Source organism: Oncorhynchus mykiss, chromosome 5 (genome assembly GCF_013265735.2).
Source record: "Oncorhynchus mykiss isolate Arlee chromosome 5, USDA_OmykA_1.1, whole genome shotgun sequence".
NCBI classification, from domain to species: Eukaryota; Metazoa; Chordata; class Actinopteri; order Salmoniformes; family Salmonidae; genus Oncorhynchus; species Oncorhynchus mykiss.
Genome location: NC_048569.1, coordinates 25,995,364 through 26,021,781, shown reverse-complemented (window position 1 = coordinate 26,021,781; position 26,418 = coordinate 25,995,364). Strand labels below are relative to the sequence as shown.

General features: G+C 44.4%; 1 protein-coding gene across 1 annotated transcript in view; it reads right to left on the bottom strand.

Annotated features, from left to right (window-relative positions):
- The window catches only part of whrna (whirlin a), a 153,974-nt gene extending 127,840 nt beyond the window's left edge, over nt 1-26,134 (bottom strand). Inside the window, exon 1 of the mRNA XM_021602252.2 lies at nt 24,593-26,134. Within this exon, the coding sequence (XP_021457927.2) occupies nt 24,593-25,306 (714 nt within the window). The 5' untranslated portion in view covers nt 25,307-26,134. The remainder of the gene's footprint in view (nt 1-24,592) is intronic.
- Between the last annotated feature and the right edge of the window lie 284 nt (nt 26,135-26,418).

The window sequence follows — 26,418 nt, the reverse complement described above, 5'->3', positions numbered from 1 at the left end:
ACGCCGACCGCCTACTCTCCAGCTGTCTGCGGTCCCCCAGGATCCTTCTCAATGGAAGCAAACTCTATGACAGATAACAACCTATCCAGAACATTCGAAAGGTTAGCTGCGTACATCGGACTTAGTTAGAGAAAAGCATTTGGATGAAATAATATGCCTGCGGTATAGTAGGCATAACTGAGAAATACTGAGATGTTTTTCAGCCTTTCACAACTTAGAGAAATGTCATAGGTTGCATCCCAAATGGCACCCTATTCCCTATACAGTGCACTACTTTTCACCAGAGCCCTATGGGCACACACACATAGGGAATGGAGGGACATTTGGGATAGATCCAACTCCTCTATTTGGCATTTGGTCAAAATGCCACTCAATGGAGAGTCCCGATTTCACCTTGAGTTGAAACAACAGGCCACAAGTGTTTCTCTTACCTTCTACAGAGTGGTTCTGAGCTGAGAGGAAGACTGACACAGAGGTGAGCAGCCTTATGTCTACATTGATCCACAGCTTCTATAATTAAATAACAAGTACTGTGATTCTGGGGATGTGTGTGTGTGTGTGTGTGTGTGTGTGTGTGTGTGTGTGTGTGTGTGTGTGTGTGTGTGTGTGTGTGTGTGTGTGGCGGGCTATGGTTAAGGGGGTGGGGGGCGGTGATGGGTTTAATTGCATCATGGGAGAAGCCAATGAATGGAATGAGGCAAACTGAGCACTTATCATAGAGCCCTATGGGAGCAATTACTTCCTCCACGCCTCCACTCCCCCTTAGAGACAGAAAGAATGCGCCCCAAATGACACCCTATTCCCTATATAGTTCACTAGTTTCGACCAAAGCCCAAGTGTGGCCAGGGTGTCATTTGGGGTGCAGACAGAAAGTGAAAAAACTGCCCTGGAGGTTCAGCCTCACTCACAGCTGGAGTCTCCACAGTGGGCAGTTCAGACGGAAGTTACTCAAACTAAGTGGTAGAGATTAGAGAGATTATTTTTCTGCTCCAAAAAGAATAATGACTAGATTGGGAGAAGACAGATTCCTTCTAGCCCCACATTGTGCGTGTGGGTTGTATGTGAACTCTGGCTATGTTCCAAAATGTACCCTATTCCCTTTATAGTGCACTACTTTTGACCAGATCCCTAGTGCACTATATCGGGAATAGTGTGCCATTGAGATGCAGTCTGTGTCAGGTCTGGCCTATAGGGTCCAGTTTTTCCCCTGTCTTTTTTCAGCAACGGACACAAAGTTTGTGGCTGGGGGAGGGGTGGGGTTGTGGTAGTGGGCGTGGCCATCGGCACCATCTCTGACCTACTCTTGGCCACAGAGACAACATTTAGCTGTTTTAAAGCATAACTGAGAAATACTGAGAGATGTTTTTCATCTTCACATGGCTTATGCTGTGTTCTCATGCTATCTGAGTGACTCAAACAAAACAATAATAACAAAATCATTTGGAGTCCCAAGCCATTTTTGGAATTTTAGTATTTAGGTGATTGTTAGTTCTCAAAGATGGTCTTATTTAAAAAAATATATAGCTCCCTTTTCTTGTCTACATACTTTAAATCTGATTTCACTAAAAGTGCAGGCAAATCCCCTTTTGTGAAGTGGAGCCTCTAGGGAGCGGTTTGTCTCCCCAATGCTCAACCTGTCCTTAACCTGTCCACACTGAACTTCAGAACATGTCATTCACTGCTGACTAAGCAAAACACCCATACACACACAAACACACCCACAGAGACCTATGTGCACACATTCACACAGGCATTACCTAAGTTACAGTGGTGTAAAGTACTTAAGTAAACATACTTTTAAGTACTACTTTTTGGGGTATCTGTACTTTACTATCTATATTTTAGACTTTTACATCACCACATTCCTAATCAAAACGATGTACTTTTTACTCCATACATTTTTCCTGACACCAAAAAGTACTGGTTAGAATTTGAATGCTTAGCAGGACAGGAAAATGGTCCAATTCACACACTTGTCAAGATAGCATCCCTGGTCATCCCTACTGCCTCTGATCTGGCAGATTCACTAAACACACATGCGTCATTTGTAAATTATGTCTGAGTGTTGGAGTGTGCCCCTGGCTATCCGTAAATAACAAAAACAAAAGGATTAAGATATTATTTATACTTTTAATTTTGATACTTAAGTATATTTTAGCAATTGCATTTACTTTTGATACTTAAGTATATTTCAAACCAAATACTATTAGACTTTTACTCAATTAGTATTTTACTGGGTGACTTTCACTTTTACTTGTCATTTTCTATTAATGTATATTTACTATTACTCAAGTATGACAATTGGGTACTTTTTCCACCTCTGCTAAGTTAGAACACAGCTGTGCAAAAAACAAAACACCTCTACATCCTCCAGTCACTAAGCCCCTCAGGCCTACAGTATAGTCACCACATGCCCACACGCCAGCACAAACACGAAGAGTGACTATATTCTCGCCCCACCTACCCTCCATTTTGGTTCCAGGTAGAGCCCTTTTGGGTCCAGGTAGAACCATTTTGGGTTCCATCTAGAACCCTTTCCACAAAGGGTTCAACATGGAACCCAAAGGGGTTCTACAAAGGATTCTCCTATGGGGACAGCCAAAAAAGCCTTTTAGGTTCTACATTTTTTTAATAAGAGCGTAGTCGTCATGTCTGTGATTGATCGAGAGTCTTTCATAAAGAAATAATGTTACAGATTATCTGCTTTGATGCAGCAGCACTGAGGAATAGATAATAATAGGAATAGCAGTGGGACAAAGCCAGCTCAATCACTCATCTAACTGTTCCTCCCAATCTCTGTGTTCACCAGTCTCTGTGGAACCATCTGTTTCATAATCAAGTACATGCAGATTCAGGAAACAATCGCAATGAAAAATAATCTGTCTTGAAACAGATTCAATTATCCAGCATGGTGGTGGGGTTGGCTGCTGGCTAAGTCTTAGAACATGGCTCCTCATATCACCTCAAACTATTCTAATCCACCCATCTAGCTCAGCTACAACTCATAATGAAACACTATGCCCTATGCTGACCTGTCCTTAATCTCTGGTGAATTACTCTCCCCATATTTCTCCTAGGTGGTGTCATGACGTTGGCCTGGGGAGTAGGTTTATGACAGTCATAAATACCTCTTCCCCCCTTTTTCCTCTCTCTACCCTACTGAGGTAACATTTACAAAACCCTTGGTTAACATAGAGATTCTGGGAACTTCAGTAGGTGGGGGGAAATTAACTATATTCTGGTAATCCGAACAATTTAACATATGCAGTGGAATTTATGAATATGATGTCAGTTCGGATGTCATCTGAGACATTCTCATCAATAATAAGATGACAAACTCTACAGTGGAAAATCTACACATCAGAGTTATCGGATTCACATGGAATTGTTGTTCAATTTAAATGTTTGAATATGAAATTATTTGTGATGGGATGAAATGTGATTTTAGCTTCTAAAATGTGAGATTTGGGTTTTCATAAGATATGGCTCTGCTCAATCAGTGGCCCACCCCTGTAAAGGGACATGGGCTATAAAACGTTTCAAACACGCCCTCCTCTCCCTTCCTATAGAAGCCCTTGACGACAATATAACTTCCTGTTCCGATGATGTGAGGACGACGGTCCTATGTCAGAATGGTTCAGATAATAATTACAGAACGAAGCCAACATCAGCGTGAGCTTTGGTTGCAAATGGTATGAACTTCGAACTCTTATTCACTACAGAAGTGATACCTCCTAGCCGTTGAGTTAGCAACAGCAGATGCAAACGAGGGTTAGGAAGGAACAGACAGAGTATCCCGTCTATCACACAACAACGTTACTACAACGTATCCAATTGACCATCAGAGACATTCTTCAAAGGACTCAGTTGGGCAACACGGCCTTCCATCTACCACCAACCTACCGAAGCGTAGCTCAGAGTAAATATTTATTGCATTTTCCTTTTCCAAATGGGCGGTAATTTAGAATGCATAAGATACTGTATTTACGATAGCACAGCTTCTTCCCTTTGTTCCTCAGTCTTCCCGCTCTTTCACTCAAACCCAGCCCTTTTCTTTTGTGTAACAAGCTGTCATATCTGTTCCGCCCGCTAGGGACGTTTTCCTTTATGACGTAATGTGTAATCAAGTTATGATTTAATTATGTGTATGTGTAATTATGTGTGATTAGTTAGGTATTTAGTAAATACATGATTAAACCCAATTTTGAATTGCTGATTCAAATTGTTAGCCAGGGTTCGTGCAGATAACCAAGATTTTACAACTTTCAGATGAGACTGAATTAAGATGAAGATTAATATTGACTGCTATTGATGTAAAATATTACTAGGTCTTTAAGAGTTTATTCGGAAGATAACAGCTCTATAAATATTATTTTGTGATGCCCGACTCTCGTTAATTACATTTACATGATTAGCTCAATCAGATGATATTAATTACGGATAAATTATTTTATAGAATAGCATGTCATATCACTTAATCCGGCATAGCCAAAGACACGACAGTGGTGTCCTAAACGGCACCCTATTCCCTATATAGTGCACTACAGTCAAAAGTAGCTCACTATATAGGGACATGTTAGTAATATTGGATCCAGTCCACTCCAGTCCACTTCAGAACCTATTAGGAGAAGGAGATTTTAATCCGTGTCTATGGCGTCCCAATCATCCTTCAGTTTCTCATCGCTCTCCAGTGCTTTTTTAAAAAAACGGGCATTACTGTATGTTCTAATTTTAAAAGGAAATTGCTTTTTCATTGGACCAAAATTGGTGATAGGAAAACCGTAACTGTAAATGTGCTTCCCTGATGTAATAAAATTAGGAATTCAAAACAGAAGGAGGAAAATAATGTGCCCAGTATTGGCCCCAATAGGAGTCCATTACTTCAGGTTACCAGAATGGCATTGTCGTGGAAATTCTTACACAGAGCCACTCATAGTCAATCTTAAATGAATCATTGTTTATTTGGCAGCGCGCTGGAGAGGGTCCAACCAACTCAATGCACCATAGCAAACATGTCAATCAGGAGCTCTCCCTGGGGAGACCCAGTAGTTCTTATATACGGCTATACTCAGACAAGTTATATTTGCATGATTTACATAATTAATTAATCATTACCGGTTTGTTCTATTCATGTGACGACCAATACTGTTTCATAACATGTGACAGACCAACACCTCACAAGGTTTCTCCTCTCTAAGCTGAGACCTTGAAACTGAGATATCTTTCGTTTGTTCACAAAACACGTTAATTTGTTCTCAAAACACGATCTGTCCATACTGCCAAATTGCAGCTACTTATAGGTGGGATTTGTACAGTCAGCCATTTGCATGGGCACAGAATTTGGTTATTAGAACCGCACATGAACAGAACACAGAAATTAATCATAGCACAAACATAAACATTTCCCTTACAGCAAAATAGATAACTGCATTTGGAGGACAATGAAACATAAGAAGCCAACAACGTTTCAGTGCATACAAAAAGTATTCCGACTCCTTGACCTTTTCCACATTTTGATTAGGGATGCACGATATATCGGTGAGCATATCGGAATTGGCCGATATCAGCTTAAAATGGCAACATTGGCATCAGCCCGATGTCTAGTTTAAAGCCGATGTGCAAAACCGATGTCATTACGTACCTATATAACGTAGGTAGGGGGCTGTCATGTAATTTTAATGAGTAGTCGCTTCCATCTGGCCACTCTAACATAAAGATTGGTGGAGTGCTGCAGAGTTGGCTGTCCTTCTGAAAGGTTCTCCCATCTCTACAGAGGAACTCTAGAGCTCTGTCAGAGTGACCATTGGGTTCTTTGTCAGTTCCCTGGCCCTCCCCCGATTCCTCAATTTGGCTGGGTGGCCAGCTCTAGCAAAAGTCTTGGTGGTTCCAAACTTCTTTCTTTTAAGAATGATGGAGGCCACAAATGTTTTAGTACCCTTGCCCAGATCTTTGCCTCAAAACAATCCGGTCTCGGGACTCTATGGAAAATTCCTTCAAACTCATGGCTTGGTTTTTTCTCTGACATGCACTGTCATCTGTGGGACCTCATATGTGTGAACTGACATGTGTGTGCCTTTCCAAATCATGTCCAATCAAAGGAATTTACCACAGGTGGACACCAATCAAATTGTAGAAACATCTCAAGGATGATTATTGGAATCAGGATGCAATAGAAACAGGATGCAAAGGGAAACCCAGCCGCAGGCTCCCAATGACGCGAGCCTACCAGATGGGCTAAATGCCTATAATGCTTGCTTCGAGGCAAGCAACACTGAAGCATGCATGAGAGTAACTGCTGTTCAAGACGACTGTGTGATCACGCTCTCTTTAGCCAATGTGAGAAAGACCATTAATCAGGTCAACATTCAAAAGGCCACAGGACGGATTACCAGGACGTGTGCTCAGAGCATGCGCGGACCAACTGGCAAGTGTCTTCACTGACATTTTAATACCTACATGTTTCAAGCAGACCATCATTTACATTTGATTTATTTTTTACTTTAGTTTATTTAGTAAATATTTGTTTAACTTTATTTTCTTAAAACTGTATTGTTGGTTAAGGGCTTCTAAGTAAGCATTTCATGGTAATGTTTACACCTGTGGAAAAATAGAAGGGGTCTGAATACTTTCCGAATGTACTGTATGTACTGTATCATTGTGGCCAAAATGTCACCCTATTCCTTATGTAATGGAGCATAAGGCTCTTGTCAAAGGGTAGTGCATTATATGGACTAGGGTGCCAGTTCGGAAGCCAACAGAGGGACCATATATCTGGCTTTAATGGCTATGCTGTGGCTGTGACCCGGTACTCTGAATGACACCTGGGTCAGTTGTGTGACTGTCATGATCTAACACAGATTCCCACATACATTCAAACATGCATGCATGCATGCATGCATGCATGCAAGCACACATATGCACGGCATTGCAGGCCCATATGTAAACACATGCCCACAGACCAGATCCGATCGGACTCTCCAGTGGCCATGCAGAGGTCGGGTGTGTGAAGCAGGGTGGGGTCAATTTGAATTGAAGTTAGTCAATTCCGCGAAGTAAACGAAAATTCCAATAATTAATGAAATGTAAACTATTTTCATTGACTTCTCAATAAACTGAGAAGTGGAAGCTACTTATTTCAAATGTTTTTTCTTCCATTTGAATTGACCTCAACCCTGGTGTGAAGGTCTATGGCCATGGTAAGCTAGGTGCAGCTAGACAACGGTTGCAAAAGTACAGTAACTTTCCCAAAATTGCTAGGTATTCCAGAAGTGTTCACACTGGAATTTGTGTGACCCTACACCAGACTGGTTTGCACATTATGGATTGGCCCTGTAGCGCTTGTCCCGTGCCAGAGCATTGATTAGAGAGTGTGACAACAACGACACAGACTCAAAACCGGAAGGGCAATGTAGCACAAATGACAACAGATGCTATTAAATGCTGTGTGGGTAATACACACCCAGAGTACACAGAGACAAACCCACTGGATCAATTATCAATACTAGAGCAAGCCAGCAGCTATTGGCAGTCTCTAATATAGTCTAGAGCTGAGAGTTTCTGGCTGGGAGTGTTGTGTGGTTAAGAGCTGACACTGTTCCAGGAGCAATATGAAAAATACAAATCACAGAGGACAAATTCATCCAATGACCCCCAAAGCTTAATGGTTTGTACTCTCCCTATCACTCTCTTTCTCTTTCCCTCTTTTATAGACACGGATAATGAGGTAAGGGTTAGCTCTTGTTCAATAATTCAGACCCAGGTAACCCTGAGCAGAGGACACAGCCAATCAGACCTCCAAGGAGAGGGGACTGGGCACCCAGGCTCTCCCGTACGCTTTAAATTGATACTTTCCCAGATCACTCATTATCAATGCAAATGCAAACAGCTAGCAGTGGTACACAGAGCTCTTCAGCACAGTACAAGAAGGGCACATGCTCACTGTGTCTTTGTCTCTGTCTCATTGCCTTCTCAAATATGTGTGTGTGTGTGTGTGTGTGTGTAAGCAGACTGTGTGTCCAGGGTCATGTGATGTGGGAGAGAGGAGGCTCGAGGCTGACGTGTATCAGATGACCCAGAGAGAGACAGAGCTCCTCCCAGGGGAACTTGGAGATAATGAAGTTATCTGGATCTCCTAGATACAAGTTGTGTCCCGGCACCATATATCCCTACATACATTAGTAGGATCTTAATTTGACAGCAATAAAATAATCCTGCAGCAACAGGAAATGTAAATGATTGTGTGGATTATTATAAATTGACATTTTTGTAGGGGTTGATCCATTTTTAGCAAATCAAGTCTAACATTTGAAAGTGGAAATTAATAACTTTAGAAGTGTTATTCAAACCTTAAATACAAGTTTGCATTTCCTGCTGTGCAGGACATTTCCTGAAACAACAGGGTGATCAAATTATGATCCTACATCTGTAGGGCACTGACCTATGAGCCCTGGTCAAAAGTAGTGCACTATATAGGGAATAGGGTGCCACTTGGGATGCATACAAAGACAAAGTTTTCATACTATCATGCTCTGTAGATAGATCCTTGTTGTAGCTATAGGACAAATCATTATCTATTGACCCCATGACACAGTTTGATGACTGGATTAGTAGAATCGACTAGACCAATTAGCGCACTATGTCATGCCAGACTCAACAATGCATGCAGTTGAACATAGGTGTTCCTTTTGTCCAGGTGGGAAAGGACAGTGTGGAGTGCAATAGAGATTGCATCATTTGTGGATCTGTGCGGTTTGCAAATTGGAGTGGGTCTAGGGTTTATGGGAGAATGGTGTCGATGTGAGTGATAATTTCATGGCTACAGACATGAGTGCTACAGGTTGGTAGTCATTTAGGCAGGTTACCTTAGTGTTCTTGGGCACAGGGACTATGGTGGTCTGCTTGAAATACGTTGGTATTACAGACTCGGCCAGGGAGAGGTTACAAATGTCAGCGAAGACACTTGCCAGTTGGTCTGCGCATGCTTTCAGTACACGTCCTGGTAATCCATCAGGCCCAGCGGCCTTGTGAATGTTGACTTGTTTAAAGGTCTTACTCACATTGGCTGCGGAGAGCGTGATCACACAGTCATCCGAAACAGCTGACGCTCCTGCATGTTTCAGTGTTACTTGTCTCGAAGCGAGCATAGAAGTTATTTAGCTTGTCTGGTAGGTTTGTGTCACAGCTCCTGCATGTTTCAGTGTTACTTGTCTCGAAGCGAGCATAGAAGTTATTTAGCTTGTCTGGTAGGCTCGTGTCACTGGGCAGCTCTCGACTGTGCTTCCCTTTGTAGTCTGTTATAGGTTGCAAGCCCTGCCACATCCGGCAGGGCTTCCGGCGCCGACAGAGATGGCCGCCTCGCTTCGCGTTCCTAGGAAACTATGCAGTGTTTTGTTTTTTTACGTGTTATTTCTTACATTAGTACCCCAGGTCATCTTAGGTTTCATTACATACAGTCGAGAAGAACTACTGAATATAAGATCAGCGTCAACTCACCATCAGTACGACCAAGAATATGTTTTTCGCGACGCGGATCCTGTGTTCTGCCTTTCACCCAGGACAACGGAATGGATCCCATGCAGCGACCCAAAAAAACGACTCCGAAAAAGAGGGAAACGAGGCGGTCTTCTGGTCAGACTCCGGAGACGGGCACATCGTGCACCACTCCCTAGCATCCTTCTCGCCAATGTCCAGTCTCTTGACAACAAGGTTGATGAAATCCGAGCAAAGGTAGCATTCCAGAGGGACATCAGAGACTGTAACGTTCTTTGCTTCACGGAAACATGGCTCACTGGAGAGACGCTATCGGGGGCGGTGCAGCCAGCGGGTTTCTCCACGCATCGCGCAGACAGAAACAAACATCTTTCTGGTAAGAAGAGGGGCGAGGGCGTATGCCTTATGACTAACGAGACATGGTGTGATGAAATAAACATACAGGAACTCAAATCCTTCTGTTCACCTGATTTAGAATTCCTCACAATCAAATGTAGACCGCATTATCTACCAAGAGAATTCTCTTCGATTATAATCACAGCCGTATATATCCCCCCCCCCCCAAGCAGACACATCGATGGCTCTGAACGAAATTTATTTGACTCTTTGCAAACTGGAATCCATTTATCCGGAGGCTGCATTCATTGTTGCTGGGGATTTTAACAAGGCTAATCTGAAAACAAGACTTCCAAAGTTTTATCAGCATATCGATTGCGCAACCAGGGGTGCAAAAACCTTGGATCATTGTTACTCTAACTTCCGCGACGCATATAAGGCCCTGCCCCGCCCTCCTTTCGGAAAAGCTGACCACGACTCCATTTTGTTGATCCCTGCCTACAGACAGAAACTAAAACAAGAGGTCTGTCCAACGCTGGTCCGACCAAGCTGACTCCACACTCCAAGACTGCTTCCATCACGTGGACTGGGACATGTTTCGTATTGCGTCAGATAACAATATTGACGAATACGCTGATTCGGTGTGCGAGTTCATTAGAACGTGCGTTGAAGATGTCGTTCCCATAGCAACGATTAAAACATTCCCTAACCAGAAACCGTGGATTGATGGCAGCATTCGCGTGAAAGTGAAAGCGCGAACCACTGCTTTTAATCAGGGCAAGGTGACTGGTAACATGACCGAATACAAACAGTGCAGTTATTCCCTCCACAAGGCTATCAAACAAGCTAAGCGTCAGTACAGAGACAAAGTAGAATCTCAATTCAACGGCTCAGACACAAGAGGCATGTGGCAGGGTCTACAGTCAATCACGGACTACAAGAAGAAATCCAGCCCAGTCACGGACCAGGATGTCCTGCTCCCAGGCAGACTAAATAACTTTTTTGCCCGCTTTGAGGACAATACAGTGCCACTGACACGGCCTGCAATGAAAACATGCGGACTCTCGTTCACTGCAGCCGAGGTGAGTAAGACATTTAAACGTGTTAACCCTCGCAAGGCTGCAGGCCCAGAAGGCATCCCCAACCGCGCCCTCAGAGCATGCGCAGACCAGCTGGCCGGTGTGTTTACGGACATATTCAATCAATCCCTATACCAGTCTGCTGTTCCCACATGCTTCAAGAGGGCCACCATTGTTCCTGTTCCCAAGAAAGCTAAGGTAACTGAGCTAAACGACTACCGCCCCGTAGCACTCACTTCCGTCATCATGAAGTGCTTTGAGAGACTAGTCAAGGACCATATCACCTCCACCCTACCCGACACCCTAGACCCACTCCAATTTGCTTACCGCCCAAATAGGTCCACAGACGATGCAATCTCAACCACACTGCACACTGCCCTAACCCATCTGGACAAGAGGAATACCTATGTGAGAATGCTGTTCATCGACTACAGCTCGGCATTTAACACCATAGTACCCTCCAAGCTCGTCATCAAGCTTGAGACCCTGGGTCTCGACCCCGTCCTGTGCAACTGGGTACTGGACTTCCTGACGGGCCGCCCCCAGGTGGTGAGGGTAGGCAACAACATCTCCACCCCGCTGATCCTCAACACTGGGGCCCCACAAGGGTGCGTTCTGAGCCCTCTCCTGTACTCCCTGTTCACCCACGACTGCGTGGCCACGCACGCCTCCAACTCAATCATCAAGTTTGCGGACGACACAACAGTGGTAGGCTTGATTACCAACAACGACGAGACGGCCTACAGGGAGGAGGTGAGGGCCCTCGGAGTGTGGTGTCAGGAAAATAACCTCACACTCAACGTCAACAAAACTAAGGAGATGATTGTGGACTTCAGGAAACAGCAGAGGGAGCACCCTCCTATCCCCTTCGATGGGACAGTAGTGGAGAGGGTAGTAAGTTTTAAGTTCCTCTGCGTACACATCACGGACAAACTGAATTGGTCCACCCACACAGACAGCGTCGTGAAGAAGGCGCAGCAGCGCCTCTTCAACCTCAGGAGGCGGAAGAAATTTGGCATGTCGCCAAAAGCACTCACAAACTTCTACAGATGCACAATCGAGAGCATCCTGTCGGGCTGTATCACCGCCTGGTACGGCACTGCTCCGCCCACAACCATAAGGCTCTCCAGAGGGTAGTGAGGTCTGCACAACGCATCACCGGGGGCAAACTACCTGCCCTCCAGGACACCTACACCACCCGATGTTACAGGAAGGCCATAAAGATCATCAAGGACATCAACCACCCGAGCCACTGCCTGTTCACCCCGCTATCATCCAGAAGGCGAGGTCAGTACAGGTGCATCAAAGTTGGGACCGAGAGACTGAAAAACAGCTTCTATCTCAAGGCCATCAGACTGTTAAACAGCCACCACTAACATTGAGTGGCTGCTGCCAACACACTGACACTTACACTGACTCAACTCCAGCCACTTTAATAATGGGAATTGATGGGAAATTATGTAAATATATCACTAGCCACTTTAAACAATGCTACCTTATATAATGTTACTTACCCTACATTATTCATCTCATATGCATACGTATATACTGTACTCTATATCATCGACTGCATCCTTATGTAATACATGTATCACTAGCCACTTTAACTATGCCACTTTGTTTACATACTCACCTCATGTATATACTGTACTCGATACCATCTACTGTATCCTGCCTATGCTGCTCTGTACCATCACTCATTCATATATCCTTATGTACATATTCTTTATCCCCTTACACTGTGTATAAGACAGTAGTTTTGGAATTGTTAGTTAGATTACTTGTTGGTTATTACTGCATTGTCGGAACTAGAAGCACAAGCATTTCGCTATACTCGCATTAACATCTGCTAACCATGTGTATGTGACAAATAAAATTTGATTTGATTTGATCCGACGAGCGTCGGAGCCGGTGTAGTACGATTCGATCTTAGTCCTGTATTGATACTTTGCCTGTTTGATGGTTCATCGGAGGGCATAGTGGGATTTCTTATAAGCTTCCGGGGTTAGAGTCCCGCTCCTTGAAAGTGGCAGCTCTACCCTTTAGCTCAGTGCGAATGTTACCTGTTGTGGTATGTACGTACAGTCACTGTGGGGACGACGTCCTCGATGCACTTATTGATAACTATCTAACTACCTTAGCTGGCATGCCTGCTGGCAATGTTGGTAGACTTTAGAAAAGCAACAATTACTAAATGTACTAAATAAGGCATTCATTTTAATCTTTTACACCAATTTTAGCAGAGACTCAGAGAAGCATATTTAGTTTCCCCCCCAAGAAGATGGATACAGGCACCTCGAGGTATGCAAATAAATAAACACTTTTTGAATAGAATTAATGATTATGGCTCGAGATTGCAGGAAATGTATTTTTGCAAGTGTTTGAAAAATTCTAAATTCTCCAACTTCCTGACGGGGAATAAAGGAAAAATAATAAGCAATATATTGTAATAACTTGATGTTCCTAAACGGACTTCCTACAGTCACTGACACCTTTCATTCAATGGGCATCGCACATAGGCTTAATGAGTCCAAAACTTTTCAGAGAAGCTGCATGGACAAAAATAATGTCCAATGTAAAGAAAAAACTGCTGCTCGTGATATTTTAATAAAACATTGGTTAGGCTACTGATTAGGCTACTGTGCGCCTCCACTGGCAAAATCAAAGCCATAACCAACTGCATTACCGCTATAACCAGCTTTCTGTGAGTCTTAAAAATCAAAGCCATAACCAACTGCATTACCGCTATAACCAGCTTTCTGTGAGTCTTAAAAATCAAAGCCATAACCAACTGCATTACCGCTATAACCAGCTTTCTGTGAGTCTTAAAAATCAAAGCCATAACCAACTGCATTACCGCTATAACCAGCTTTCTGTGAGTCTTAAAAATCAAAGCCATAACCAACTGCATTACCGCTATAACCAGCGTTCTGTGAGTCTTAAAAATCAAAGCCATAACCAACTGCATTACCGCTATAACCAGCTTTCTGTGAGTCTTAAAAATCAAAGCCATAACCAACTGCATTACCGCTATAACCAGCTTTCTGTGAGTCTTAAAAATCAAAGCCATAACCAACTGCATTACCGCTATAACCAGCTTTCTGTGAGTCTTAAAAATCAAAGCCATAACCAACTGCATTACCGCTACAACCAGCTTTCTGTGAGTCTTAAAAATCAAAGCCATAACCAACTGCATTACCGCTATAACCAGCTTTCTGTGAGTCTTAAAAATCAAAGCCATAACCAACTGCATTACCGCTACAACCAGCTTTCTGTGAGTCTTAAAAATCGCCAGTAGCGCTGCTTGAAATTGGCACATTAGCACTCGTGTTTTAAGGACACACCCAGAGTTGGAAAATACCAAGTCGAATTTTCCAAAGAGTGTACATTCGACACTAGCAACGCATTAACGCCAGCCGGAAATAGAGACCTGGGTCCTGTAACTAGGGCCCTGGGGCTTTTTCTGTTCATGTCTTGTGGTTAGGAACACTTCTGGTCCTGAACATGAGTATACCACAGTGAAACATCAGAGAACTTTCCAGGAAGTCATATCCCTTGACATTCTTCCATTCCTATACCATTCTGCAACTCTATCAAATCCCCCCTCTTTCTATCTCTCTCTCTTCCTAAACTGGAGGGAAATTGTTAGCTGGCGGCACACATCAGGCTGTGAGCAGCAGCAGTGACTGTGTGTGTGAGAGAGTGAGAGGGAGAGAGAGAAAGAGGGAGATACTGTATGTTTGTTTGAACTTCTCAAACCAAAAAGATTTTCTCTCGGCATGTTTCAGTGTGATACTCTTGAAAAGCCCCTGATGCGCTCCTCTTTCTTCCTCTCTCATCCTCAGAGAGCAAAAACAGATCATCAACACACCAGCCAATGTGGTCTTCCTTTCCTCTGCAGGATAACTAAGCCACAAGTGTGTGTGTGTGTGTGTGTGTGTGTGTGTGTGTACACCTGTGTCAGCACGCCTGTGTAAATCCCAATCCTATATCAAACAAACACCTGCCAAAAGCCACTGAACTAAAAAATGGGCCCTGGTCAGATGTAGTGCACTAAATAGGGAATAGGGTTCCATTTGAAGTAATAAAGCTGCAAGTCCCAGACCAGCATTTCCTTTGTCTGAGTTTAGCCCTAAATTCTCATGGTGTCAACTAAACCATGTACCACCCAGACAACTTAACTGTCACTTTAATAGTGCTCCTAATACAGTCTCCATTGAAATCAATGTCAGTACGGTATAAGTGAACCGACCCGGACACTAATAGAATGAGTGATATTTCTGCACATATCTGACCACAGCTCTGGGCAGTGAATATAGGATATTATTGGCTAGTTAAGCGACACTCTGCCAGCAGAGAACAAGTGAGAACAGGTGATGGATTAGAGACATGTTGGTCATGAACCAAACCTTCACTGCAGTCCATTGTAAAACAATTACACAGACACAATGGAGTCCCTTTAGCAGGGCAGGTGTTGAAGACCCCAGGAGAGACTGGGGTGAACACAAACAGTGCTTTGAGACAGACAGGGGGTGAAAAAAGTTGACAGAGAGAAGCCCAGTCTGACAGTGTTCTTTTTGTGTGTGTGTGGGTGAGTGTGAGTGCGTACGTGACCGATATATGCCCAGGGAGAATGTATACTAAGCATAACGCAGCAGCATAAAAGGGGGAAAAAACATATCATATCAACAAAGACAGTACCATTGCCAGAAAGAGACACTGTGTTTTCTGTTCATGATAATGAAATATAGAAAGATGAGTTTGAGTATGAGCGCCAACAAAAAGAGTGGAAGGATGATGGCTTAAAGATTGTGTGAAGGATAGCCTCATCTTCTCCCCTGGCTGTCAAGGCATACATTGTGGTCAGTGAGACGGATGTGACTTTTCTGCATCCCAAATGCCACCCTATTCCCAATAGAGCCATGGTCAAAAGTAGTGCACTTTATAGGGAATAGGGTACCATTTGGGATGAAATCTTCATTCTACTCTCCTTGTTCTTCATCTACGCCGGTAAACATTTCAATATTAATCACACCAGAGCACAGTCAATCTGAGGCAAGAGGAATTAGTCTCCGCTTGCATAATTAAAGCATTTGATAAATAATTCACTTCATAATTAAAAAAGGGAATGGAATCAAGAGAACACAGCAGACCCCACCTGGCCTCAGCACTTAGTACAGGCCTCTGTTTTCTTCCTGAGCCATCTGTGTGGAGAGGACAACACAAATCAGATCACCCTTGTCATTACAAACGTGGGTTGGCCCTACTTTTAAACAACAAATGGTGAGCCAAAAGACCCTGGCCCGGACCACAACTCTTTCGGGCAGAAAACATAGGGGTGTCACGGCTGTTTGAAGGAGAGGACCAAGGTGCAGCGTGGTGAGCGTACATGATCTTTTAATGGTCAAAAATGAAGCCGACAAAACAATAAACAATACAAAAACAAACCGTGAAGCTCAAAGGCAAAGTGCCATAAACAAAGTCAACTTCCCACCAAGACAGGTGGGAAAAAAGGCACCTAAGTATGGTTCCCAATCAGAGACAACGATAGACAGCTGTCCCTGATTGAGCACCATACCCGGCCAAAACGTAAGAGATAGAAACACAACACATAGAAATGCCCACCCCAACTCGCGCCCTGACCAAACCAAAATAGAGACATAACAAGGATCTCCAAAGTCAGGGCGTAACAAGGGGTTGTTGAGCTGCAGCCAAAGTTTATTTTGGTAAATCATTATCTGTTGCCCAAGAGACTGCAATTTGTAGCAAAGGTCCACCTTTTAAAGTGCTTAAAATGTTTAAGTTACCTGTCGAAAACACCCCTCTCCCTTGTGGAGAATACATTTAGCAGAAGTGTAAACATAAACAGCACTGAGCTCTGTTAATCAGGGATAGGAGTCCTGCTAGCGGTGAAACTGGCGCGCAATTTAAATAAATAAATCATAAATATTATGGATTTGAAACATTTAGGTACATAGAAGTGTCTTATATCGGCTGAAAGCTTAAATTCCTGTTAATCTAAGTGCACTGTACGATTTACCGTACACCTCCTTTGTCCCACCCCCCACACATGCGGTGACCTCACCCATTACAACCAGCATGTCCAGAGATACAACCTCTCTCATCATCACCCAGTGCCTGGGCTTACCTCCGCTGTACCCGCACCCCACCATACCCCTGTCTGCGCATTATGCCCTGAATATATTCTACCATGCCCAGAAACCTGCTCCTCTTATTCTCTGTCCCCAACGCCCTAGGCGACCAGTTTTGATAGCCTTCAGCCGCACCCTCATACTACTCCTTCTCTGTTCCGCGGGTGATGTGGAGGTAAACCCAGGCCCTGCATGTCCCCAGGCACCCTCATTTGTTGACTTCTGTGATCGAAAAAGCCTTGGTTTCATGCATGTCAACATCAGAAGCCTCCTCCCTAAGTGTGTCTTACTCACTGCTCTAGCACACTCTGCTAACCCTGATGTCCTTGCCGTGTCTGAATCCTGGCTCAGGAAGGCCACCAAAAATTCTGAGATTTCCATACCCAACTATAACATCTTCCGTCAAGATAGAACTGCCAAAGGGGGAGGAGTTGCAGTCTACTGCAGAGATAGCCTGCAAAGTAATGTCATACTCTCCAGGTCCATACCCAAACAGTTCGAACTACTAATTTTGAAAATTACTCTCTCCAGAAATAAGTCTCTCACTGTTGCCGCCTGCTACCGACCCCCCTCAGCTCCCAGCTGTGCCCTGGACACCATTTGTGAATTGATCGCCCCCCATCTAGCTTCAGAGTTTGTTCTGTTAGGTGACCTAAACTGGGATATGCTTAACACCCCGGCAGTCCTACAATCTAAGCTAGATGCCCTCAATCTCACTCAAATCATCAAGGAACCCACCAGGTACAACCCTAACTCTGTAAACAAGGGCACCCTCATTGACGTCATCCTGACCAACTGGCCCTCCAAATACACCTCCGCTGTCTACAACCAGGATCTCAGCGATCACTGCCTCATTGCCTGTATCCGCTACGGAGCCGCAGTCAAACGACCACCCCTCATCACTGTCAAACGCTCCCTAAAACACTTCTGTGAGCAGGCCTTTCTAATCGACCTGGCCCGGGTATCCTGGAAGGACATTGACCTCATCCCGTCAGTTGAGGATGCCTGGTCTTTCTTTAAAAGTAACTTCCTCACCATTTTAGATAAGCATGCTCCGTTCAAAAAATGCAGAACTAAGAACAGATATAGCCCCTGGTTCACTCCAGACCTGACTGCCCTCGACCAGCACAAAAACATCCTGTGGCGGACTGCGCTAACATCGAATAGTCCCCGCGATATGCAACTGTTCAGGGAAGTCAGAAACCAATACACACAGTCAGTCAGGAAAGCTAAAGCCAACTTCTTCAGGCAGAAGTTTGCATCCTGTAGCTCCAACTCCAAAAAGTTCTGGGACACTGTGAAGTCCATGGAGAACAAGAGCACCTCCTCCCAGCTGCCCACTGCACTGAGACTAGGTAACATGGTCACCACCGATAAATCCATGATTATCGAAAACTTCAACAAGCATTTCTCAACGGCTGGCCATGCCTTCCGCCTGGCTACTCCAACCTCGGACAACAGCTCCCCCCCCCCCGCAGCTACTCGCCCAAGCCTCTCCAGGTTCTCCTTTACCCAAATCCAGATAGCAGATGTCCTGAAAGAGCTGCAAAACCTGGACCCGTACAAATCAGCTGGGCTGGACAATCTGGACCCTCTATTCCTGAAACTATCCGCCGCCATTGTCGCAACCCCTATTACCAGCCTGTTCAACCTCTCTTTCATATCGTCTGAGATCCCCAAGGAGTGGAAAGCTGCCGCAGTCATCCCCCTCTTCAAAGGGGGCGACACCCTGGACCCAAATTGTTACAGACCTATATCCATCCTGCCCTGCCTATCTAAGGTCTTCGAAAGCCAAGTCAACAAACAGGTCACTGACCATCTTGAATCCCACCGTACCTTCTCCGCTGTGCAATCTGGTTTCCGAGCCGGTCACGGGTGTACCTCAGCCACGCTCAAGGTACTAAACGATATCATAACCGCCATCGATAAAAGACAGTACTGTGCAGCCGTCTTCATAGACCTTGCCAAGGCTTTCGACTCTGTCAATCACCGTATTCTTATCGGCAGACTCAGTAGCCTCGGTTTTTCGGATGACTGCCTTGCCTGGTTCACCAATTACTTTGCAGACAGAGTTCAGTGTGTCAAATCGGAGGGCATGCTGTCCGGTCCTCTGGCAGTCTCTATGGGGGTGCCACAGGGTTCAATTCTCGGGCCGACTCTTTTCTCTGTATATATCAATGATGTTTCTCATGCTGCGGGCGATTCCCTGATCCACCTCTACGCAGACGACACCATTCTATATACTTCCGGCCCGTCCTTGGACACTGTGCTATCTAACCTCCAAACGAGCTTCAATGCCATACAGCACTCCTTCCGTGGCCTCCAACTGCTCTTAAACGCTAGTAAAACCAAATGCATGCTTTTCAACCGTTCGCTGCCTGCACCCGCACGCCTGACCAGCATCACCACCCTGGATGGTTCCGACCTTGAATATGTGGACATCTATAAGTACCTAGGTGTCTGGCTAGACTCTAAACTCTCCTTCCAGACCCATATCAAACATCTCCAATCGAAAATCAAATCAAGAGTCGGCTTTCTATTCCGCAACAAAGCCTCCTTCACTCACGCCGCCAAACTTACCCTAGTAAAACTGACTATTCTACCGATCCTCGACTTCGGCGACGTCATCTACAAAATTGCTTCCAATACTCTACTCAGCAAACTGGATGCAGTTTATCACAGTGCCATCCGTTTTGTCACTAAAGCACCTTATACCACCCACCACTGCGACTTGTATGCTCTAGTCGGCTGGCCCTCGCTACATATTCGTCGCCAGACCCACTGGCTCCAGGTCATCTACAAGTCCATGCTAGGTAAAGCTCCGCCTTATCTCAGTTCACTGGTTACGATGGCAACACCCATCCGTAGCACGCGCTCCAGCAGGTGTATCTCACTGATCATCCCTAAAGCCAACACCTCATTTGGCCGTCTTTCGTTCCAGTTCTCTGCTGCCTGTGACTGGAACGAATTGCAAAAATCGCTGAAGTTGGAGACTTTTATCTCCCTCACCAACTTCAAACATCTGCTATCTGAGCAGCTAACCGATCGCTGCAGCTGTACATAGTCTATTGGTAAATAGCCCACCCATTTTCACCTACCTCATCCCCATACTGTTTTTATTTATTTATTTTTATTTTTCTGCTCTTTTGCACACCAATATCTCTACCTGTACATAACCATCTGATCATTTATCACTCCAGTGTTAATCTGCATAATTGTAATTATTTGCCTACCTCATGCCTTTTGCACACAATGTATATATAGACTCCCCTTTTTTTCTACTGTGTTATTGACTTGTTAATTGTTTACTCCATGTGTAACTCTGTGTTGTCTGTTCACACTGCTATGCCTTATCTTGGCCAGGTCGCAGTTGCAAATGAGAACTTGTTCTCAACTAGCCTACCTGGTTAAATAAAGGTGAAATAAAATAAATAAAAAAAAAATAAAAATAAAAAAAAGTGGGGCAAAAAAGTATTTAGTCAGCCACCAATTGTGCAAGTTCTCCCACTTAAAAAGATGAGAGAGGCCTGTAATTTTCATCATAGGTACACTTCAACTATGACAGACAAAATGAGAGAAAAAAATCCAGAAAATCACATTGTAGGATTTTTAATGAATTTATTTGCAAATTATGGCGAAAATAAGTATTTGGTCACCTACAAACAAGCAAGATTTCTGGCTCTCACAGACCTGTAACTTCTTCTTTAAGAGGCTCCTCTGTCCTCCACTCGTTACCTGTCACCTGTTTGAACTTGTTATCAGTATAAAAGACACCTGTCCACAACCTCAAACAGTCACACTCCAAACTCCACTATTGCCAAGACCAAAGAGCTGTCAAAGGACACCAGAAACAAAATTGTAGACCTGCACCAGGCTTGGAAGACTGAATCTGCAATAGGTAAGCAGCTTGGTTTGAAGAAATCAACTGTGGGAGCAATTATTAGGAAATGGAAGACATACAAGACCACTGATAATCTCCCTCGATCTGGGGCTCCACGCACGATCTCACCCCGTGGGGTCAAAATGATCACAAGAACGGTGAGCAAAAATCCCAGAACCACACGGGGGGACCTAATGAATGACCTGCAGAGAGCTGGGACCAAAGTAACAAAGCCTACCATCAGTAACACACTACGCCGCCAGGGACTCAAATCCTGCAGTGCCAGACATGTCCCCCTGCTTAAACCAGTACATGTCCAGGCCCGTCTGAAGTTTTTTTTAGCAATTACAGCGAAAAATGCCATGCGATTGTCTGAGGATGGCACCCCACATCAAAATATGTTTCCACCGGCACAGGTTTCATACATTCACATATAATGATAAAATATGAACTTACTTTTTGAAAATCTTCCTCTGATTTGTCATCCAAAGGGTCCCAGCTATAACATGTTGTGTAATTTTGTTAGATAAAATTATTCTTTATATCCCAAAAAGTCTGTTTAGTTGGCGCCATCGATTTGAGTAATCCACTTGTTCAATTTACAGAGAAAGGAATCCAAAAATCTACCCCTAAACTTTGTTTCAACAAGTCAAAATCCGTTTCTATTTCCTCCTGAGATACCCTAAAATGTAATCAAACAATCATATTTCTTTCGGAAAGTAGTATGTTCAATAGGAAACTGATTTTAGCAGGTGTGTAATGTCTTCATGGCGCGTGCAAACACATATTTCCAAGACTGTGTCCCTTTACTAAAACTGGTATTTCTTATTTGTTTTTGAAGTTACAAGCCTGAAACCTTGAACATAGACTGCTGACACCCTGTGGAAGCCATAGGAATTCCAGGGAGATAATTTTTAATATGACCTTTCTCTTGCCTTTCTAAGAGGATGATCTCACTCTCAAAAACATTCTGGTTGGTTTATCTTTGTATTTTCTCCTACCATATCTATTGTGTTATATTCTCCTACATTATTTTAACATTTCTACAAACTTCAAAGTGTTATCTTTCCAATGGTACCAATTATATGCATATCCTGGCTTCAGGGCCTGAGCTACAGACGGTTTACTTTGGGCACGTCATTCAGAAAGGAAGTGGAGAAAAGAAGAGGCCTAGCCCTAAGAAGTTTTTAAGCTATGACCACTCAGTATGACCCTATAGTGTAGCCTGAGCTATGAGGAATAGTCAACAGAAGTACTCTAAAAGTCTCATAAGAAATACATAGTCAACATGTTGCTCTTTGAACCTCTGGACACAGAAAGAAGAAGGAAGAGAAATACAGGAGTGCTTCCCCCAGCCATCCACACACAGGAAGCTCAGACAGCAGCACAAGTCCTAGTGGAGTTTGTTTTTCAGCTGCAAGATCCCAATAGCATATCATGCTCCGTGACTGGTATGAACTCAATTTACCGAGTCGGATTTACCTGTTCATTCCTAAACAGCAAAAGAGTGAGCTGCCTTGGGACCCTCTGCCTAGGCCTCTTCCCAATCTCTCTTCTTCTGGCCATTCCTCTGCTGGGCACCACACCACCTCAGACCTCAGCCCAACCCAGAGAGCCTGCACTCAATTCTCTCCATATTGTAATCCTCAAGGAGCTGTCAGCCTTGCAGGGACCAGCTGCCCATCACAAGCTGTGTTGGCACCAAGAGAGGGAGAGGGGAGAAAAGAGAGAGGGAGAGAGAGAGAGGGAGAGAGGGAGAGACTGTAGAGAGGGAGAGACTATCAAAACCAAAGGGAAGGTAATTTAATCTCCTGCCTCCTCTGTTTCACAGACTCAGAGACTCAGATCAATCTGATTAAGCGGTAGGTAGACAGACGTCTTTCTCTGCATCTCTCTGCTGCAACCGATTGGACGTGGCCCCAGGAGGGCAGGATTTATGACCCTGTTCCCGTCACGGTGCTGGTCCTCGCCGCCAAGCATGTCATGGAAAAGATTATCCTAAAAAAGCTCAAAGCGCTGACTGTGGGGCACACCCTGGCACAGGATCCAGGAAGAAGAGCCAAGACAGGCTCTTAGGAGACTGGTCAGCTAAAGAGCTTCAGGGGAAGTTTCAAACAAAGTGGAGCAGGTTAGAGCTGGTAGAGGTAGGATGTACAGTGGGAGTAAACATATTGCAAACGAGCAATGCTGCTGTAAATCTATGAAGTTCTGCTTGAAGGTATTTCCTCTCTGTCTGTCTGTCTGTCTGTCTGTCTGTCTGTCTGTCTGTCAAAGAGAGGAGAGGGAGAGAGAGAGCGAGAGGGAGAAAGAGAAAGTAGGCCGACCTGGCTCTCAAGAGAAGACAGGCAATGTAATGTGCACACTGCCCACAAAATGAGGTGGAAACCGGGTTGCATCTTCTGCCAAATGTATGACCATATTAGAGACATATATTTGCCTCAGACTACACAGACCCACAAAGAAAATTAAAAACAAATCCAATTTTGTTAAACTCCCATATATTTTGGGTGAAATACCACAGTGTGTCAACACAGCAGCAAGATTTGTGACCTGTTGCCAACCACAAGAAAATGGCATCCAGTGAAGAACAAACACCACTGTAAATACAACCCATATTTATGTTTATATATTTTCACTTTTGTACCTTAACCATTTGCATATCATTAAAAACACTGTACATAGCCATAATATAACATTTGAAATTTCTCTATTCCTTTACAACTTGTGTTAGTGTAATGTTTACTGTTTATTTTTGATTGTTTATTTAACTTTTGTTTATTATCTATTTCACCTGCCCTTTGAATTGGAGACCGAGACCGAGAGAGAGTTACCATAGAGGACTTACGATTCAGCACCATGGACAGCACAACTAGCACCATTAGTCGCGGTAGATGCGATCCATACTATTCAACACCATGGACAGCGCTCAATACCTCAACACCGTACTCTTGTTTTATCAGACCTATCTAATGGATAAATTACTATAGAAATATGCTCTTATCTTATCAGTTAATAAGTCAGTTATATAGTCGGTTGAGGCAAAGATTCAAAGACATTTGTTTACCAACAACCTTTTCAGTACAATTTCAATTGACACAAAAAAATACTACTGATTATGGGAGACATGAGTCGACCATGGACAGCTTAGTTGACAATGTTCAATTACAAGGTTCCGGTGCTACACCAGGCGGCACAATAACCGGCCTGTGACTACAAGTCAACCGCTACAGGGCTTACATGAACCAATTTCTCTCGATAACGAAAGTTATAAATCATCGCCTGTTTGCTCCAGGGGTCCATTTCAGCCACCGTGGCCAAATACATGATTAACCACGGATAGGGGGCCTGATTACATCAGGGAGATGGGGATTTGGGGTCAGAGGCGCAGGCCAGTGTAAACGACGCACATCATTCTGCCATTGGCACATTTGGAGCCACTGGCCCCGGATCCATGCGTTGGTTGCATTGCCTTGGCTTGCCCATGGGCGCATTATATTTCTCTACGTGTAGGCTAGTGACCCTGGCGACTGGTGAGGGCAGTTACTTCTTGTAGGCCTGTGTATTAACTCTATACTGTGCTATCTTAAGTGCCATACATTGCTTGGCTGAAACGTGACAGCCAATAAACACACACACACACACACACACACACTTACCTTCACCGCTTCAGCGTGCGTGACTTTATCGAACACTGTGCTGTTGACTTTCATAATCTGATCCCCAATCCTCAATCCCTCTTTCTCAGCCAGGGATCCTGGCTCCACCAGAGACACATATATTCCGACCCCGTGCTCTGAGCCGCCGCGGATACTGAAACCCAAGCCCTCGTTGCTCTTGTGCCGTTTCAGGGTCACCTGTCGGACCTCTCCTGGAGGCTCGTGCAGGAAGCTTCTCCGGAGCAGCGGCACGAGGGGAGCTGTCCCATCACTGCATGTGCTGAAACTATCCGGAGAGCTGCGCAGCGCAACCTGAGATCCGGGGGGAGTTGGACTCGCACTGGAACCTTCGCCCACCGCTTCGGCGCTCCCATTTCTTGCAAGTAAATCCGATTTCAAGTAAAGGCCCTCCGAGGTGTACTGGTCAAACAAAAGCTGGTCGGAGCGGGGAATGACCAGCCGTAGCATGGGCAGAAGTTGGCGTTTGCTGGGCGCATTGAGAATGACTTTGAGGGTCTGAACCAGGTCGTAGACATTACGCTTGGAGTGGTACACGTTGAGGCAGTGAATGAACTGCTCCCGCTCCAAGTCGTTAAGCAGCAGGTTGAGCGCGTTGTGCAGCTTCTTGACGTTGGCTGACAGCGTGCGGGCACTCGAGGCCACAGAGTTGGCCGAGGAGGAGTTGAGCGACATGTGCTCTAGATCCGTGCTCATCCTAGACGTGTGACTGGGTCACAGAGCCACGCTGGAGCAGGGAGACGTTAGTCATTAGGCCGAGAGCGCTGGGCTGTGCTCCTTTAAAACGGAGCCTGGCATAGCGTGTTGTGCAGGACGTCCACTCCACTAATATACATATTGGCTAGGTCTGAGGCTGAGGGCTGTCTAACACAACCGGCTGAATTACAACAGTCTTTGATCGCATCCTCGAGCAATAACTAAAACAACGTTTCAATGTTAGAATTTCAAACACAAATTATATAACATTTTCATACGATGTTCAGTTTAATAATAGCCTATGATATGAACTTCAGTACTCCGTTTGGTTAATCAACCGTCAAAAAGGCACATGAAATACACTAAAGCACATAGAAGAAACATTTCATAGCCTTGGTCTTGTTTTGCGTGCATTAAGGTCGCGAGCTGCTTCTCAGGTATCCACATATATCACCTCGTCAACAGGCACAAGAAGCTCGAGCGCCAAAAGAATAGGGCTACTACAAATTAATATCAAGTGATAAACGTACTACTATATGAACACAAGATTCGGAAAATAATACCCAAGACGTTCTAGATAGAAGTTTGTATTTTGCTTGGTTCCTTTACCGGAGACCGAAGTTCATTTTGTGGAGTTGTTTTATCCCTTGCAAATATATCCAGCCGGAGCTTTAAACGTGTTCCAAATAACGCAAAGATAATTAAGCCATTTTCAAGTAAAGTTAATGTTTCCCCCGGTAGCTTTTGGTTTATATAACTATTTACTTGATTCCAGCCGTGCGTTGACAGTCGGCTGTTGTCTCCGCAAGATTCCCGACCAGCTGCTAAATGCTGCTGTACTGTCTGGGGTCTCGCTCCCTCCCTCCAATCGCTTGTCAGGAGGAAATGACGCAGCCGATCGTGTGGAACGAATACGTTGCTTGGTAACCAACAACACACCCTCGTGGGAACCACCAAGTGCAGCAATAACTCTGATTTGCAAAACCTGCGTGGGGTTATTTTTAGTTTGATTGAAAATGTTAACATTCGAAGCTCACTACAGAATCACGCAACCGTTATGCACGCACACACACAGTCTAACACTTGCCAAGGTAAACATTTTAACCAAGAAC